Source organism: Sparus aurata, chromosome 4 (assembly GCF_900880675.1).
Source record: "Sparus aurata chromosome 4, fSpaAur1.1, whole genome shotgun sequence".
NCBI classification, from domain to species: Eukaryota; Metazoa; Chordata; class Actinopteri; order Spariformes; family Sparidae; genus Sparus; species Sparus aurata.
In genome coordinates this window covers 22,538,956-22,558,479 of record NC_044190.1, presented here as the reverse complement: position 1 = coordinate 22,558,479, position 19,524 = coordinate 22,538,956, and the positions used below count along the sequence as shown (strand labels likewise).

The 19,524-nt window shown below is 41.6% G+C and overlaps 1 protein-coding gene across 1 annotated transcript; it reads left to right on the top strand.

The window, feature by feature from the left end:
* The first annotated feature begins 807 nt into the window (after positions 1-807).
* On the top strand, positions 808-18,091 carry slc17a6b (solute carrier family 17 member 6b). Its single transcript, XM_030413561.1, has 13 exons — positions 808-1,336; positions 1,461-1,625; positions 3,197-3,452; positions 4,430-4,548; positions 6,665-6,779; positions 8,064-8,151; positions 8,249-8,335; positions 8,781-8,923; positions 9,055-9,204; positions 10,668-10,800; positions 11,151-11,261; positions 13,323-13,450; positions 14,335-18,091. Exons 2-13 carry the CDS (start codon positions 1,552-1,554, stop codon positions 14,674-14,676), a joined length of 1,746 nt encoding a protein of 581 aa, XP_030269421.1. The 5' UTR covers positions 808-1,336; positions 1,461-1,551; the 3' UTR covers positions 14,677-18,091.
* Positions 18,092-19,524: the final 1,433 nt, after the last annotated feature.

Below are 19,524 nucleotides of genomic sequence, written 5' to 3'. Positions count from 1 at the left end.
GCAAATGAAGCAGAATCAGCTCAGAATAATCACACAAAGTGTAAACAGAGCAGGGTGTTGTGCCACCAGGTGGCGCCCGACACCAACAAATGATGGGAGCACACACTGATCTCTTTTCTCTTCTCTCTTTTGTCCTCTAACCACACGTCACACCTCCACACCTAAAACTACTCTTATCATTATCATTATTATGATTTTATTTTATTTTTTAGATTCTTATTAACTGGATTATATTAGAGGTTTAAGCCTTTTATTTATTTATTTTTATTTTTATGTTCTTTTTTGGGGGGGGCAAAAATGTGTTTTTCAAAATCCTGTTCATGGTATCCGATGTGTCTTTGATTAAATATTAAATGTTGAAAAGAAAAACCTTCCAGAATTGTGTTCACGTCTCTGTGAGGAAGATGTGGCTGTCGGGAAGGGAGGGATGGGGGGGAATATGGGAGACGCTTAAATAATTGATGGATTCCTACGATGAGGAGGAGAGAGGAGCCCGTTGGAAGGGGAATCCACTCCTGCTCATTTGGTTTCCATAGCACCGCCCTCGGGAGACCTGCAGCTCTCACACACGAGCTTCACTGCGCCTGGTTTTGTGTTTATTCCGCACTTTTGAGCATTCAAAAATGAACAAAAACAAACACATGCAAACGAATAAATAAAAAACAAAAGATCACATAATTCAGACTGCGACATAACTGATGGATTAGACCATAAAACCCCGTCCTCCTCTTTTCCTCCTCCTCCGTCATATGTTTTTTTTTATTAAACCACCAACAGAATCAGACTCGTGTGTGCGTGTGTGTGAGTGTGTGTGTATTCTCATGTTTTATGTCGACTCCCGGCCTCCCATCGAGTCGTGCGGAGCAGCTGGCCAGATGTTGTTGGACTCGGCGCTGCAGTCGCTGACCTCGGTGCTGAAACACGACGTCAGATGAACCTGCGCTCACCACCACAGGAGACGCGATCCAGCCTCGCTCCCCTCATCGATTCACCGAAGCCGCTCCAAAAAAACAATCAGACCTAAAAAACAAAAAAAACACAAAAAAAACCGCGCACTCCCGCTCCCTAAACTTTCAGCTTAGGGTTTTCTCCTGTTTATCCCCCTCCACTCATCCTTCCTATTCAACCGTCCTCCCTCTTTTTTCTTCCTGCGCTACTCCACGACGCCGGCCGTCAATTTCACCCCCTCCGCGTTGTTTCCGTCGTGATGGCACTCGGCGCGGCTACTGTACGCCAGGCGGGAGATGAGCTGGGGGTGGACGAAGGCGCACAGCTCGTTTGAGTCTTTCTTTTTTACGCGGAGGTGTTTTCGTTTCAGAATCTTTGATTGTGAAAAGTAGGCGCGGTTTCGTTTTGTTTTGTTTTTGTTTTTTGTTGTTAATTTCTTTTTTTTCCTTGGACCATCGCCTCCCCTGGACTGTAGATTCTATCATAACTTGGTTTGTTGTTTTTCCTCTCAGCCGCTGCAGTCGGCCATCCTGCGCCGTGTAACATGACGATCGAGCATTAAAGATAATCTCGAGAAACAAGGCCGACACGTAGAAACTGGACATGGAGGCGGTGAAGATGAGAGCCACGGCGGGGGTGAAAGAATTTGCGGGGAAGGCCCTGGGTCATATGCACAGGTAAGGACACGCATTTTTTTTTATGTATTATTTATTTATGTGTTTGCCAATTTCCTCGTGTGGAAGTGTGACTGTGATTAATGGTCACCCAAAATTGAGCTACAACTTAAACAGGGATGATAGTCACGCCTCTGGATGGGAGAGGAAAATTATGCAATCAAATGTGTGTGTGTGTGTGTGTGTGTGTGTTTGTGTGCACACAGCTGTCAGTCCATCCTGATGCGGGGCCTGTGCGTGAATCTCATTAAACGGAACGTGCAGGCCCCCACGCGCGGGTTTTTTTTTTTTTTTTTTTTTTTTTTGAAAGGGGGGATTCATTCATAATTGATATAACGCATTGTATCACATTATCTTTAAAAGCAGTGACGCACGCGTCAAGATGAACGTGCGGAATCAAACGCGTCGCCTCCAACATGGGGTTTCCTGTAGAGGCGGTGATGGTGTCTGCACCTGCGATCGAATAAAGACGCGTATCTAGAGATGGATCCCTCGTGAATTCATCTCTCATGTGTTTTTGTGCGCAATTATTTCAGATCTGAGAAATCTAGTAAAACAAAACAAAACAAAAAACGAATGCGCATGTATCGATGATGAACTCAAGTTTGGTTTCCGATTATTCCTCTTCTCCCCCCCCCAAAAAACAGGCCTTTGATTTCACTGCAATCCATACATAAATATGTATTCAATTCTTCTTTAATTGGCTGCTGTTGCTTTTCATTAAGTAAATTGAGCTGTTTGCTTCTTTTTTTTTTTTTTTTTTCTTCGATTTTGATCATTTTTTTTGCACGCTGGATTTGGACACGCTGTTGGAGTTGAGGCTCTCCTGGAGGAGTCTGAGGAATGCCCACAGACGTGTTTCTGTCTGGAGGCTGGAGATGCTGCTCGGTCCCGTGAATGCTAATGAGTGTGAAAGTGAGCGGGCTGCTGCTGCAATGCGGTACAGTCAGGGACACCAGCTCCACGGGCCCAGTTGAATTATTGGATTATTATCTTTTCCTCTCAAGAGCAAAACCAGATGGATATATGTGTTTAATAGGTGACGACCATGTGTCTACAGTCATCTGACTTGGACCTCACAGCTAGATGTGATGCACCTTCAGCCTGACAGAGAGACTGATCTCCAGTGTGGAGGCCTCACACGTGTACAGATGGTTGATTCTGGTGATTGGGCATGACTCGCCTCCTTCATGTTCTTGACTGAAATGACAGGAAATCTCAGACAGGCACGCAAACCACCCAAAACCTCCCATCCAGCACCCGGCCTAGAATTAAACCCTCATCCAGAAACAGAAATAAAAACGGGCCTCCTTGAAATATTTCACATTTAAAGGTGCCATTTGCATGAAAAGGTGATTTTTGACTGTCATTTTCAACTCGTGAAATAATAACGCTTTAGGACGTAATGGCCTGTAATCCCAAAGCGTCATTATTGGACGATTTGGGTATGAGGCTCAAGCATCAACCTTTTCGTACAGAACAGCCCCTTTAAGAGGACATTTTAGATCTTTTAAGTGTTGGTGTTTCCTTAGGCACACTTGCTAGACACTGTCTTCCCCTGGCTGTTATAACAGGGTGATGGAGAGGAGGCAGAAGACGGGCGAGGTGATCGAGCTGACGGAGGACGGGCGGCCCCGGGAGGCCGCGGAGAAGAAGCCCCCGCTGTGCGACTGCAACTGCTGCGGTCTGCCCCGCCGCTACATCATCGCCATCCTGAGCGGCATGGGCTTCTGCATCTCCTTTGGCATCCGGTGTAACCTGGGCGTGGCCATAGTGGGCATGGTCAACAACAGCACCATCCACCAGAACGGCAAGATCATCATCAAGGAGGTGTGGCAGCCGGCAGCGAGCTCTCCTGACGTAGAATCACACACTGCATGCCTCCAGACAGGAGGCAGCTGCTTGGTGTTATGGGGAAAAGAAAATAAGCGGGAGGAGGTGGAGGGGAAATTACGGCAGAGCACACGAGGCCTGCTGTCATATTAGGCCGTAAAACCACCTCATAAATGTTAAACTGCCCCCAGTGATCATGCCCGACGAGCTTCTGCAAAATTAAGGCTGATATTTGTGCGTAAGAATCCTTTAAATAGGCGTGGGGTATTTTTAAAACACGCCTACATTATTAATGCGCGGTAAATGTGACCCTGCTTCATGTCAGCTAGCTTTTATAGTCTCTAAAATGTGGATTACATGATGAAATTTTAATAAGATCGAATGCATCCCTGTGTAAAAGCTTAATCGTGCAGACACGCAACAAAAAACAACGTCACACTGTCACGTTATTTTAGAATGTAATTCCTTGAAAGCATCTGTTTGCATAATAATGCAAATAGGTGCGAAATTAAAAGCCACATGTATCTTTTAAAGCAGGTTATGTTTCAATATGTGAATTCACGAAATATTTAGGTAATTGGTGATTGGTTCATTCATGTTCCTGTGTTGAGACCGAATAATCGTTAGCTATATCAAATAACATAAGAAGAAGAGGAGGAGGAAGAAGAGAAATATGAAGAAGAAGAAGAAGAAGAAGAAGAGTAGATCAGATCATGTTCTTGTTAGTTTTTCTCTGACACTGTAGGCCAGATGAATGATTTCGGTGATGAGATCGAAATAAACCAATGAAGGCAGCAGGCCTTTAAATAAACAGGCCAGTCCATCCAAACAATAAATGTTTTTTCGTTTGTTTCCTGAATGATCGCCTCAAAATGAAGCAGCGGCCTCCAGCAGCAGAGGTCCTCTAACAATATCTATCTTTTATTTTATTTCTTATTTTTATTTTATGGATTTAAAACAGCTTTGTCTTCTAGAAAGCCAAGTTCAACTGGGATCCGGAGACGGTGGGACTGATCCACGGCTCTTTCTTCTGGGGCTACATCGTGACGCAAATCCCGGGGGGGTACATCTCCTCCAGGTTGGCAGCGAACAGGTAGGCGGCCCTCCACCTGAAGCACCACTGATACAGCACAGCCACTGGGTTGGCTGATGAAGCAGTATGATCTCTCTCTCTCTCTCTATGTATATATATATAATTATGATGGCCTGTTGAACAGTTGGTGTGACTCTCTGTCTTCATTGTTATTAAAAAAAAAAAAAAAAAAAAATGAATCAGTAAGGCGACGAAAATGATCACGTGGTTACCGGAACAAACCAAACCAAACACGGCCTCAGTGTAAAAAATAAATAAATAAATGAATAATAATAATAATCATTTTACGAATTTCGACTCGGATGAACATTTCCCATTATAGGCGGAGTATCTGTGGATAAGTGGCGCAGACGGTCCTGTGGTCTGAAGGGATGCAGGGCTGCAGGCGGCGCGCCGGGCTGGCAGGCCTGCAGCTCCCGGTGTCAGGGCTCCCTGCCACCTGTTAATGAGCTCCCCGGGGGGAGCCGGGTCTAATCCGCCGCTCTCTCAGGGCATGGAGACCTGACCTGTCCTGTCGCCAAAGGCTTTAACTCGCACGGAGCTGTGATATTAATATGCACATTTGAAGGGGATGAAACGCTGAATGTTTATTGTCTGACTGAATACTGAGTGCTGATGTCATTGTCAGCTAAACAGTAGGGGCCAATATCTTAAACATAACATACAAATGAAAACAATACTCTACCATTAGGCTGCGTAATAATAATGATAATAATAATGGTAATAATACTGATGATAATAATGATGGAGTCAGATGAGCCGTGTATAAATACAGCTTCCTGATTTTCTTGTAGGCCCATCTCCATTTTGAAAAATGTTTATATTCCGGGTTTGTCTCTTCCTCGTCCTTTTGATTGACACGCGGATGTAATCGAATCAATTGGTCTCGTGCCCAACAGTGGTCTCAACTGGATTAGGGCTTGCCCCCCGCCTGCAGATGAGAGGGGCGGGAGAACGTGACCGAAATGACAAATTGGCTCGGTGTTTATGGACGGCCTGGTCCTCCCGCCTCAGCTGCTGCCTCACCGTGAAGAAAGGCAAATAGGTCTTAAATATAATAATGTTCTTCTTTCTTCTTCTACACGAAAATGAAGACGCTGTGCGCTGTATAATGATACTAAGCACATGTTTTAGAATTAAGCGTCAAATGAGAAACGTCATTCCTAACGAAAAAACGCATTTCCTGACGAGTGCCGAGTCGAAATTGTTGCTAAGCGACACCTACGCATGGATGCGACTGTGAACGGGGCGTGGCCGCTTGGAATGTTTAGCTCACTGACGTCAGAAGACCGAATGTGGCCCAAGGCCAATCAGAACAGAGGACACAAGGCGCCCGTGTGTGATGAGCTCGGTTTAAGTTCGTGACAGACTTCTTTTTCCAGAAGGACATAAATAGAAGGAGACTTGAAATTCATTGTCAGATTTAAATCTGTTACGTTTCCTGGATATTTTCAGCGAAATGTGAAGGCTAATTAAAATCTTTGACCAATAATATTTAATAATGATGTCCTTATAAGACATAAGAATGGGATATTTTTATTGCAATATTGGATATGGGAAAGAAAACCTTCACTTGGGTCGGATGAGTTCAGGAAATCATCCACATTTTATTGAAAAATAACTGCAGTAAAACAATCGTCATAGTTCAATAATGATTAGGTTTTATTGTCAAGGAGCAGGTGCAACAAAACCGAGTCTGGTCCTGGCAAAACGTCACTCACATTAACGCTAAATCTTATATCCTTTCAAGTTCCTCCCATCTTTGGACACCATTATGCCATCGTTCATGTACTCAGTACCATTACATCATTCTTACTGTATGTCATATATTTACTCATCCACACGGGACCTAACCACATTTTCATCCCAGGTACCGTTGACGCCATTATCTCCCTTCTTTCAAGGTCAAACACCCGTATTCCCAAAATCGTCCCTTTTCGGCGAAGTCATCCTGAACTTTAACACACACACGTCTTCACACAATTATTTCCTGCTTACAGTAATACAAATAATTGATTAAACGTGACTATTATTAATTATTTATGTATTTTTATGTATTATTGTGTTGTAGTAATAAGTCGAACAAGCTAAAATATTATAATCCTGTCATTTCCAGGGTGTTCGGTGCTGCCATCGTCCTGACCTCGACTCTCAACATGTTCATCCCCTCGGCCGCCCGGGTCCATTATGGGTGTGTCATTTTCGTGAGGATATTACAAGGCCTGGTGGAGGTAAGAGAATATCGACAACATCTTTAAATCTTCCCTTCCTTCAGTAAGGATTGTATTGTGTGAGATAAACTAATTATATTTTTCTATTAGAAGAAGAACATAAAGGTTACGTACGTTACTGTGTGTCTGATGTGAGTGTCTGTTACTATGGCCGGGGTTCTGCAATAATACACCATACAGAGGGCCCACCTGCAAATTTTACTCCACGGGAAAAGACTGAAATATGAGCCAAGCTGCATTGATCCAGTTCACTACAGCTGAGTGTTTGTGGGATAGTCCAGCTCCTTTTTCTGCTGTCGTACTTTATATCCTGGAGACACGTCAGCAAAGGGCCGGTACACAGAGAGTATGTGAAGGGAAATGCTGAAAGGCAAAAAAACGGGTCAGTCCTCTGGCTTTGTAGTGAAACATGACACACAGATACGCTGTCTGCCTTTTGTATAATAAATCTTGGCGCGCTGATGAAATTAGTCTGTTGACTGTTGACTGTTGAATACAGAAAACTGATGCTACAGTTTTTTGGATAAAACATCTTGCAGCACATCATCATTAAAGTCTAAATGGGAGTTTTGTTGTGTGAATAAAAACGATTTAATATCACAATCTAATATTTCATCCCTTGAAGACTGGAAGCTGAGCGCTGCCCTCCTCAGAAACTCCATGCAGATCGTATTTTTACGCCAACACAGTTTGTTCAAATTAGCAGCTGATGAACATTTAATAGCCGCGAGGCCGCTTCGCTCCACGAACAGCTCATCAGGTCCTCTTTGCTCATGGCCCCGTGCAATTTGTTTCCGTTAATTAAAAGGGTGAAAATGTTAATTTTTGTTAGTTATTATAAGACATATCTGTGGGTTCTTGTTCAGATCTAAAAGGGTATTCCCTCGCAGATTGTGAGTACATCCTAAACTTAAATAATCCAGAAGTACAATGCAAAGGTAAAGTTGTTTTGTTCTATTTTGAATCTATTATTTTACTGGAATAATGGCATGTAGGATCCATCAAAATCGGTGTAGACTAATGAGTGCATGTGGCATTTAATCATCTAATTGCACTAACCTGCATATTTTTTTTTTTTTAACACGTTGATTGGTTGGATTCAAATCATTCTGCTCGCACACACTACTAGCTCCTGGGATGCGAATGAATGGCTGACAGGGAGCACTGACTGCTCTTATTGCATACACATATTTCACAAAGACTTGGTCTGGTCGGCTGCTCACTGTTGCCGCATGTTTCTTTACCATGAATTAATACAGACTGTTTCTGTGCGGTTGCGTTCAGGGAGTAACTTACCCGGCATGTCACGGCATCTGGAGTAAGTGGGCTCCTCCGCTGGAAAGGAGTCGTCTGGCCACCATCTCGTTCTGTGGTAATTACTTATTAGTATTGTGTATGATATAAATGAAAACTGATGTGTTGCGTATATCGATTTTGAGGTCTGATCTTCCCTCGTCTGTGTCCGTCAGGCTCGTATGCTGGTGCTGTGATAGCGATGCCTCTGGCTGGGATCCTGGTTCAGTATTCAGGCTGGTCCTCAGTGTTCTACGTCTATGGTAAGATTCATTGATGAGGGCTTGCATGTGTTTTCCGTCTGCAGTGGAATGGGAGATGAGGTGCGACTCTGTGGCAAAACGATGACAAAACAATGGATAACTGTGTTGTAAAAAGTGTTTAAAAGCTCCGTAGATGCCGTAGAGTTTGACAGTGAAAGTCAAATGGATTTATCCGGGCAGACTGCGTATCGATTTCCTCCCTCCTATGTTTGGGTGTGTCAATAAATAACCCCCCATCTCTCTCTCTCACTCTCTCTCTCTCTCTCGCTCTCTGGACTGAATACAGTTAGCTTTCCTGTCTGGCTTTTATTCTCTCAGGCATTTCGGAAAGATCAAGCTGCCAAACACTGTGTGTTTGCCGACCCGCTGAGGTCAAAATTAGCTGCAGTGTTACATCTGTGCTGATCTGAAGTCCTGATGTGTAATATCTGTCTGTGATATGCAGGATGCGTCGGTATCTTCTGGTACATGTTCTGGATCCTTGTGTCTTACGAGAGCCCCGCTGAGCATCCTACCATCACGGATGAGGAGCGCTGCTACATTGAGGAGAGCATTGGAGAGAGTGTCAAGCTATCGGGTCCTGCCGAGGTGAGGCGAGGCCCTCCAGACAAGCGATATCATTCAGTCCACCTGACACTCGTAGCTTTCAATCAGCCAGTTTATAAATAACCAAACTTATTTATTAGTCAAATTAAATCCTTTTTAATAATCCATTCCAGAAATTCAAGACCCCCTGGAGGAAGTTCTTCACCTCTATGCCTGTCTATGCAATCATTGTGGCAAACTTCTGCAGGAGCTGGACCTTTTACCTGCTGCTCATTAGCCAGCCTGCATACTTCGAGGAGGTGTTTGGCTTCGAGATAAGCAAGGTGAGTCAGTGGGCAAGTAACAAACATGGAGCATGAATTGTTTGATCGATACACGATAGATGTTTCAGAGCTGAGCGTGTCACGCTTTGTAGCTAGTACGAATCATTATCAGAATCAATGGCTGGTGGTTCTTTCTCATGAACTGGTGTTTTACGTAATGAGGCAGCATCAGTTCACAAAAGATATATATATATTAAAAAGGATGTCAAAGTGAAGTTAAATAACAATGGTTTAGGAAAAATAAGCAACCATTGAATAAGTGATTCATATCGAATAAAATAAAAAATACATGTAACATCAGGTTTATGCTAACAATGCATCATAAGGGTGCATCTCTCTGTTCAAGCCCCTCAAAATTTGGTTTCATGTCTTAAGTATTTATGACATTAAAAGTGCAAAATGTCGTTTTGGAAAAGAAAAATGAATCTGAAGAGTTTTTGCCTAAACAACCTAAATAAAGAAACTTTCTTTGTTTTCATCGCTCAATAAACTGACTAAATAAAAAACTGATTTTAAAGGACAACACAATTTCATACTGTATTACATTGTATGTATTTGGCGGACCCTGCCACCGTTCTATGTCTGTCGAAACAGTGTTCTGGGGATCATATTTTCCTCTGAAAGCAGCTTGTCAAAAACAATAAATATTTCTCAGTTTGAATTATTACCTAATTAATTTAGTAAATATTAAACTTCTGAGTTTACATTTTTCTCCAAAACTACAAAGTGCCCCTTTAAATGTTCATGGCTTAAAGATGCAATGTGTACGAATTTTAGCTGAAAATCAATTTATAACATTATCAACAAAATGGAAAGAAATTGTTTTGAAGTTTATGTTCTGTTGAAGAGAATAAGAAAGAAATCTATTGAAGTTAGCATGCTAACCAGCTAGCCCTGACCCGTCCCAGTCCAAGCCAGTAGTGTAAACAACAACACTCCACTGGTGCGCCGAGCTCCCAGTCTGGACTACTAGATGTATGTTTGTATGTTTGTTTTGAGTGAGAACATGACAGCTGGCTGTGTTGGGGTAAAACATCTTTAGTTATTATCTATCAAAGACCCAGTGTTGAAGATTGCAATCAATGAAAATGCGAAACAAAAAAACAAAACACAAAAAGAAGAGGTCCTCTCAAGAGCCAGTGTTGGTGGTGGTGCATAATGGTGGTAAGGTAAAGAAAACTAAGGATTCTTAGCTTCAGGTGATTATGAATCAATGAATACATAATCATGATTATTTTATTCCTTTGTTTCCCCTAAATTCTTCGCACTGGACCTTTAAGAGATTAATGCTCTCTGTTACATTTAGTCACTTCAGTGCAAATTCCCGCAACGAAAACAAAAAAAGATGTGTTCATGGCTCGTACATTTCTGCTAACGGTCGCACAATGCAACAGATCTGAAACTGAGCAGTCGGAGATGTTGTGCTGCAGCTGATTTGATACAATTTCTGTTTGTGGTTGTAGGTCGGCATACTGTCTGCTCTGCCCCACTTGGTGATGACCATCATTGTGCCCATCGGCGGCCAGCTGGCCGACTACCTGCGCAGCAAGAACATCCTGTCCACTACCAACGTCAGGAAAATCATGAACTGTGGAGGTGAGAAGACTGAGCCGAGGATGAAATATTGTTTTCCACACCTCTCTCAGCACAGTCACAGGGTGTTACTGTCATGGTGTCGGGTCCATACTGCTCCGTTTTCAGTTGCTCCTCGCTGCCAGATGGGATGAGGAGCTGGTTCTGTTTAGGTTTTTATAAAAATCTATCTGTTCAATAGTTACACTCAAGTTGACTCGCTTGGTTGTGACTGTGCATTGATTTTATATCTGTCACTTATGTAATTGAGTGCAGACCATGTATCATGCTTAATTCAATTGGCACTGCGATGACCAACAGCCCGTGGGCATTGTGTGTGTGTGTGTGTGTGACCTGCTGTCTGTCTCTGTTAGGATTTGGCATGGAGGCCACATTACTGCTGGTGGTCGGATATTCCCACAGTAAAGGGGTGGCCATCTCCTTCCTGGTGCTGGCAGTGGGATTCAGTGGCTTTGCTATATCAGGTTAGTAAAACACACTTCCAGCTCAAATGGAATATACCATATTATACTGTAGTTAAAATAATGCGCTCACTGCAGGGTGCTTTTAACTTTGCTGGACATAAAGGAATGGTTTGTCACATTTGGCGAAACACTTATTTGCTGAGCTTTAGATCAAATGATTGATACTATTACATATTTGTACGTTAAATATGAATCTACAGCCAGGAGAGTGTATGTAGCTTAGCAAGAAATGGGGAAACGGCTAGCTCTGTCCAAAGATGACAACAATAGCCGGTCAGCACTTCTAAAGTTGACTAACTAAAGGGGCTCTGTGGAACATCTGTGTTATTCTGGACCTCAGTCATTAGTTTATGTTAGCGGACTCCATTTCTAAACTATTGCTAGCTACTGTTGCTCTCTGTTAGCGACGCAGAGAGAGGCACAGAGATGAATAACTCATGCATACCATACATTCACATTCTTTAAAATGGCCAGGAGCACTGACTTCCCAGGACACCTTTGCATGGAGCCAGGTTAGCTGTTTCCCTCTGCCCCAATTATTTTTGCTAAGCTAAGATAATAATCAATTGTCATGTAGGTTTACCCCTTGGGAGCAATGGCCAGTGTTTCGAGGCTTCCTGCGTAGCCAATGGATAACTGGATAACAGATATCGTTATTTCCTCTTCTGTGCGGCGGTCATTGTTCATAGTCGGATTAGCAAACCCAAGACAAGAGCATGGAGTTGGTGCGAGTCGAAAGACAATAATCTCTATTTTAAGATGCATCAACATGTAGTTTATTAATATTAAATAATTATAAAAAGATAAATCCATCAATAGCTGATGGGTTCAGAGATTGCATTTTGATACGTGTTAGTATACCTACAGGCAACCAAAGCCTGCTCAGGCGTGGTCAGTCATTACAACTCTGACTACAAACGGTAACCAGAACACTTGCGTTACCCTGATTTCCCACAGATTCGGCTATCATATGCAGATATCTGTGTATTGAGATTACTAAAGAGGCAATTTTTTCTCTACAACCTCTCAAAATTGTAGTTTTTCTTCAGTAATTTTCTGCCACCTTGATATCGTGATATTGTGTTGTGTTGTTTTGGTTCCTGTACAAGTATGAGTGCAAATATTCTAAAAGATTTAATACCTGTTAAAACTAAACCAGAATTCCTCTGGTTTGTACATGCAGCTTTACACTGATAAAAATGGCACTTTAAAGATAAGTGAAAAACAACAATGTGTACAAGGTGTTTCTTGCTTGTAATAAGAAACAACAAATATCTGCCATAGAAAAATTTAAGTCACATTTATCTCACTGAAATGCTACTTTCTAGGTGATGGTTTTGATTAAAATTGGACAAATATCCTTGGTAAGGTTCAGAGTTTTTGCAGTGTAGAGTGTGCAGCTTACAACATCACAACAAGCATCTTTGAAATGTATCATGTATGTAAATACCATATTGCAGATTCATGGTGTACTACGCCACAATGAGCTTAATAAATATCAGCAGCGTCTATGATAAGTCGTCCCTAAAACATCAGATTTCAGATAATTGTAACACGTTTTCACTGACTTGCAGAATGAACCTCTCAGCTCTTTTCAGTCATTCATTCAACAGATCCTTTCCATGTTTATGTTGAGCTACAGAGTATCTAGAGGTCTGTGACTGTGTGCAAAATCAGTTTCTTGCCTGTTGTTCTTGCGCTTTCTCCTGGAGTGATTAATAATTCAGTGCTAGCTGTCTCGGGGGAACTCGCCAGGCAGGCAGTGTGAGGCGGCTCGTGAGGACACTTACTCATTCAGCCACTCGGAGTGGGGGAGGAGGAGGAAGAGGAGGAGGATTTGTGGCGAGTTGCTGCCTATTCCTGCAACAAGATGGTCACCATTTGTGCTGCTTTGATCCACAACTGTGTCCCGCCTCTGTTGCTTTTATCACTTCATACTCACAGGCTTGGTGTTTCCCTCGATTTCACATCAAAGTCTGGCTGCCTGGCCATGTCATGCTTCACGAAGGGATCAGTGAACAACAATATATTCAGTTAGTGTTTTGTTTTTTTCTCCATCAGGCTTTAATGTCAATCACCTGGACATCGCTCCAAGATATGCCAGTATCCTGATGGGTATCTCTAATGGTGTGGGTACCCTGTCTGGGATGGTTTGCCCACTGATTGTTGGCACTATGACGAAGAACAAGGTGAGAATTCAGCCACTGAGAAGAAGATCCTCTCATTTTATTCAAATGCAATAGTGCAATAATCCAAATTAAGACTTAAATCTGTCAGCAGCAGTTTAAGTCGACCTAACCTGCATTTATAAGCAACATGAATATAAAACACTTTATAAAAGGTGAATTAACATTCTGTAATACAGTTGTACGACACATAAGTGCTTATTAATGTATTTGTCACCACCAACAACTCCTCATGTGATGCATCCATGAGTGGAAGCTTGGGGACAGTATAAGCACAAAATGGATGAATGCACTGCGAAAATATGTCGTTACATGAGAGGTTATCATTTCTAGCTACAACTGCATTGTGGTATGTAACAAACAAACAAGTTATTGAATGTACATATACTGCTAATGAATGCGTCTTTAACAAGGAACATATTACCTGCAGCGGTCCCCCCAGCAGCAGAAAGGATAAGTGCATCCCTCCGTTAAGAGAGCCGGCGCTACGTTACGAGACAACGCTGCTTGCCTTCATTCATTATTAAAATCTGCTAACTCGATCCGACAGGGTCTAGTCAGGATCTAATGTTAATTTATGTTCTGTGGTCTTCTACAAATCAAAAGTTAACACAGATATAATTCAGATTCTGGGCTGTTGTAGCACTAAATCTTTAGTTCTGATTCCTCTGGATAGTTTCCTCCATCCTGTCACGTTCACAACCACAGCTTTCAGATTTGCTGCTTAAATGCCCCACGATTGACACTTTTTCGACAGCAATATTATTACATGAAATATCTTTGTAAGATCTTTTGCTTCTTAAAGTTGTTTTGTTTATTTTAATTATTTATTGACAACAACAAAAACACTTCAAAAAACGTTCCTTCCCTCTTGCCTCCCTCTTCAGACTCGGGAGGAGTGGCAGTATGTGTTCCTGATCGCCTCCATGGTGCATTATGGGGGGGTGATCTTCTATGGGATCTTTGCTTCCGGAGAAAAACAGCCGTGGGCCGACCCGGAACTGACAAGTGAGGAGAAGTGCGGCTTCATAGACGAGGACGAGCTGGCGGAAGAGACGGGCGACATCACTCAAAACTACGGTGCCTTTGGAGCTCCGGCGAAGTCGTACGGTGCCACCACACAGGTGAACGGCGGCTGGGCTTCAGGCTGGGAGAAGACGGAGGAGTACGTCCAAGAAGAAGCACAAGGAGGGGCCTACGGATACAGGCAGGATGAGGGATACTCCTAGACCAAACACACACCCGTCGACCAATGAGTAGACTTATTTTCCTGAGTGTGCATCAGTTTAGTGATTAAAAAAAAAAAATCAAATGAGAAACAAGAAAATCTACAATCCATCGTTGTATTGTTTGCACAAATCCTTAAAAAATAAATCTAAAAAAGTATCAACTTAATGTTAAAATGACTAAAATGTATAAAAATCTAAAGATATTTGATTCATAGAGGTGTAACACATATCGAATTGGCAGTCTGTAAATGTATTAATATGCATATTGATAATAGATATATTTATTTGGAGTGCAATCGTGTGTAAATGTGAACATTTTCCATCCCATCAGCTGAGGCTTCCTGACCAGAATGAAGCCTGTAGGGTTACATAGAAGCTGCCAACCTCTTATTTATCAAAGTTACAGTACGATGTCCTACAAGCCAGCCATTACAGTGTATAAATGTCACTGCACAGCATTGTAAACAGAACCTAGACACTCTGTTGATATAGATTGTACTGTAGCTCTCCTGACTGCACTCAGAGTAGTGTGTCCTTTTAATGCACAATATGACGACTTTCGTTTTCTTATCACCGGCTTCTGTGTGTGTGTGTGTGTGTGTGTGTGTGTGTGTGTAAAAGTCCTCAACATGTAAGTGAGCTGGTGTAGAGATTTGAGTGATATATCGACTTGTGGTGACTGTGACTAGTTACACGCGCATAAAGGGTAAAAAATGTCCGTTTGCTACATGTGATTCCATTTTGTGCTGTTGAGTGCTTCATTTTTTTTGCTTGTGCAGCCCGTCATATGTCAGCAGTGTAGTGCAGGACTAAAGCCAGTCTCATTAACATTTCCCACATTAATGTCAAGCCAACAAAAGACTAGTTGTACCGCTGCGTTGTTAACAGATTTCTCTAAGATAGAACCTATATGACAGATATCACTAGAGAGTAGATATGCATAAGAGTTTATAGATAAAATTTAGAGGCATTTTTAAAACAAGAGATTCACGACCTCACGAAGGGTCTGTGCACTGCAAACTGACCAAAATCAGTATGAGACTCCTACTATATTAGAATAATATTTAATGGAAGGGAAAAATTATTATTCAAAATAGTATGAAATAGATATTTACATAATCAAAGGGAAGAATTTCTCTAGAGATCAAATATTTATGACTTTAAAACAACAATCAAAGTTTTTAAAAAGCTTCTATATGTATTATTTAAAAAAAAAAAGAGTTTTAACATACAGAGAAGTTCATCTGCTTCATCGGGACTCTGTGGGGGTTTGGTTTGATTGGATCTGATTGATAAACAACTGTGACAGAGAACTTCCAGCGTGCTTCATGGGACCTTACTCACGCTGAAGGACAAATAATTTTTTGTGCCATGAATTACTCATTTGACGTTCCTCAATTTAAGGGATGATTTTTAACTAAGCGTTGCATCACAAAAGTTGCATAAATTCATATAGGTAGTTGAACATCATTTACTTTTGTGTAAAACTGTTCAGTGACCTGCACCAACACCAACATGGCCATCGCCTTCACACAGAAAAAGCATTAAAAATTGTGAAAATCGCATGAAACTGGCCATATTGTCAACTGCAGTTAGGTGGAAGGGTAGTTTGTCGGTTCTGCGGGACCAGCTCTACAAGGTTTTTTGTGTGACTGTTGTATGTGTAGTCTTTCTATTTCTTGTCAGTCTTATATTTCATTTGTTTAATGACAAACTGCGACTTCCTTTGAGTTGAAAAATTGTCTTTTAAATTGACAAACATCATATGTGTAATGTAATTCAAAGCACAATTCAAACGGGCTCAAAAATGTATTTTCTCTTGCCACTCACTACCACATATTTCTGAAATAAGGTTCACTAGGGGTCCATCAGAGGGGATTCAGTAGCTGCTAAACTCTGGTTAGCACATGGAAATAGCCCACTTTAAAACCAGTAAGAAAAGCTGATTGGGAAAATATTTTTTCAGGGCCCTTAAAACTAAAGGGAGAAGAGTTTAAAATGTGAATGAAGTAAACATTCCTGAACAAGTATTTGAATGTTTACATTTAGATAAGTAAAACAGGAGATCTTAATATGAAGTTAAAGAGACAATACAGCAGCAGGCAGCAATCACAAAGGGGTGCAATTTGGACAAACTCCCGTTTGTCCATTTCCATTACAGAATGGAGGAGAACCAGACGAGACATTTTGTGAATTAATGTATAATGTAATGGCCTGACTTTATTTTTGGGAGTCTGATAATGAAAAAGTGTTTTTAGGCTCCTGGACAGAAAAGAATGAACGAACACAAACAAACCTCCAGAATCTGTCGTGTCCTCATTCTGCACTTAACACACTGACAAGGTCTGAAAGGGGCCACTTTTTTTATTTTGTCACTTGTCTGTGGAGACCTTAAGTCAGCACTTCACAATATAGCTGTGCGTGGGTGTGTATTTATGCATGGAACAAAGTGAAATTTGTAGTCTGTCTTTTTGTTTCGTTTTGCTTTCCTTTTCTTTCAAACTTACTTGTCTTTGTCTCAGAAACTGTTACTGATGCTTCAATTTCTTTGCACAATTAACCAAAGGTGAAGAGCAGAGCTGGGTTTTAGCCGAAAGTCAAAACATTTCTAAGGGAATACAGACCATCAGTAGAGAGGCTCCACTGTATGGACCCCAGTGTGCAGGCGGCACCAAACATTACTCAGTGTACAAAGCAATAAATCCATAGTAACAGTTCTGGTCAAACGTCTTCAACAATCATTCTGTAACTGTTTTTTATGCGTTTGTTCAAAAGTCGTGTTTTTTGTGATAACAAATGTAGAAAATAAACACCTGTAAAGAAAAAAAAAACATAAATATATGTATGAAAATATAGTAATAGAGTCCAACACAAACGTCTTTGACAACATGGAAGTGCAAGGAGTTTGTGACGGGGCTGCTCACCAGATGAGAATGATAAAACGAGCTCGGTCTGAGAGGCGGACGCTCGACCTCTTCATGTTTTTTGTGTTTTTGTTTTTGTGTGGTCCACACGGACTGTGTGCTGTTGTTTCCTCTTTCTGTCTCTCTCTTTCTCTCTCTCTGTCTCTCTCTCTGTCTCTTTCCTTCAGTTTTTAGTTGAATTAATCCTCCTCGTTCAGTGGCTGGACCCCTCTTGTCCTGCTGAACCACATGTACCTCCTCCTCCCCCCTGTACAACCCTGATTTCATTGTCACGATATTCATTGACACTATGGATGAAACATAAACAGGCGATTCTTCGTTATCAAACATGACAAATGTGCAACCTGAAGTAGTTAAAAGTTTCCTGTTTTGTGCCTCTGAAGTTACAGTGTAATTCTATGGCTTCTGTTGCTGTGTAAATTGAAAGGTTTGTTGATGTCAAAATGAAATACTCTATATCCTTTTTTGATATAAAAAAGCAAACAAATCTGTGTGTGTGTGTCTCTCTCGAGTATTTGTATTGGTAACAAAGACGAACGAGTAATGGAACAAGGCAGACAGCGTTGGAATATATTGTGGATATTTAGTTCTGTAGCTGCTAAGTGCTCCACTAAATGTATATAGAATGCTACATGATCAAGACCAGTGCCCTAAAAAAGCTACGACAACAACATAGATAACAGACTATACTTCAGTTTGCATCTTAAATGCTGAAAAGAATTATGGAAGCCCTTATCGGTCATGTGTGAAACATCGATTCCTCAATTTTCCTGTGATAACAACTTAAATTTGATCTGTTTTCTCAAATTCAAGTTATTTGCGTCATTCTTATGAAAATTAAGATGTTTGCTTCTTGTGATAAATGATATTGTCATGACAGGGAAACATTAGATTTTACGTGATAATGACAAAAATAACTTGTAATCTTGAGAAAACAAATAAGATTGAACTAATTTTCACAAGAAAAGGGGCCAGCTTCCATTAAGAACAGACTCCACTTCATTAAAAATCAGCAGACATTCACTAAAAAGAAATGAGTGTATTTTCAATGGCAATGACATCACTGTCTAGAGACAAAATGTGAAGTATTGAGTTCAACACAGGCTTTTACTAGATCTATGGAGGTAGATACTGAGACACTTGGACAAAAATGAATTTATCTATAGGATTTCTCAACTTCCATGGCCTCCAGTCTTCACATCATGTGACCCATCAGCTGGTCAATCAGGAAAAAGTCATGCTTATTTACATCCAATAAATACAATATTCTCACAATGGGGTGGTGAAATCGGCATGATCCGAAATGCACAAAATGTGGTATGTGTGCTGTGGAGGTGTTGAAGGTGCAGACAAAGGTGATGCAGGGAAGGAGACCACATGGGCCTGGGGAATTAGATCAGCAGATGATCCTGGAACGTCAGCACAGCTGCTAGCCTGCTGATGATAGCCAGATCAGCCTTCAAGAGAACTGGAGAGGGGGGTCAAGCCCACCAAACTTTTCTTTTTTTAAGTCTAGTGGAGATAATCTATGTGTCACCAGTTGGTAAGTTGGGGAGAACTGTTTACTAACAAGACCACGCCACAGTATAACGTTAAGGCAGTTTGTTTAAATTGGTAGAAGATTTTGGGAAGGGGTCGAGTTTGTTGGATGACTGAAAAGGGTTGAAGTCGGTGGATGAAGGAAAGGAGGGTTAGAGGTTGGTGGATGAAGGAAAGGAGAGTTAGAGGTTGGTGGATGAAGAGGGGGGTTTGAGTTGGGTTGCGGAGGGGCTGGACCATCCAGGAACCGGGGAGGTTGAGAGTCAGAGTGGGGGTGCGTCTCGATGGGCACACGTCTGAGGTTGTTGTTCTCAGTCTCTGACGACCTTTCTTTTTGTCAAACAATAAGATCTGTTTTTGTGACCAGAAACACAAGTCTCACTTA

What these genes read in the sequence shown, in the direction of transcription:
- slc17a6b (XM_030413561.1), top strand. Translation starts at nt 1,552, where the DNA reads ATGGAGGCGGTGAAGATGAGAGCCACGGCGGGGGTGAAAGAATTTGCG. An exon ending in GCAAGATCATCATCAAGGAG is followed by an intron (nt 3,453 to 4,429) that starts GTGTGGCAGCCG and finishes TTTGTCTTCTAG; the next exon opens with AAAGCCAAGTTCAACTGGGA. An exon ending in TATTACAAGGCCTGGTGGAG is followed by an intron (nt 6,780 to 8,063) that starts GTAAGAGAATAT and finishes GGTTGCGTTCAG; the next exon opens with GGAGTAACTTACCCGGCATG.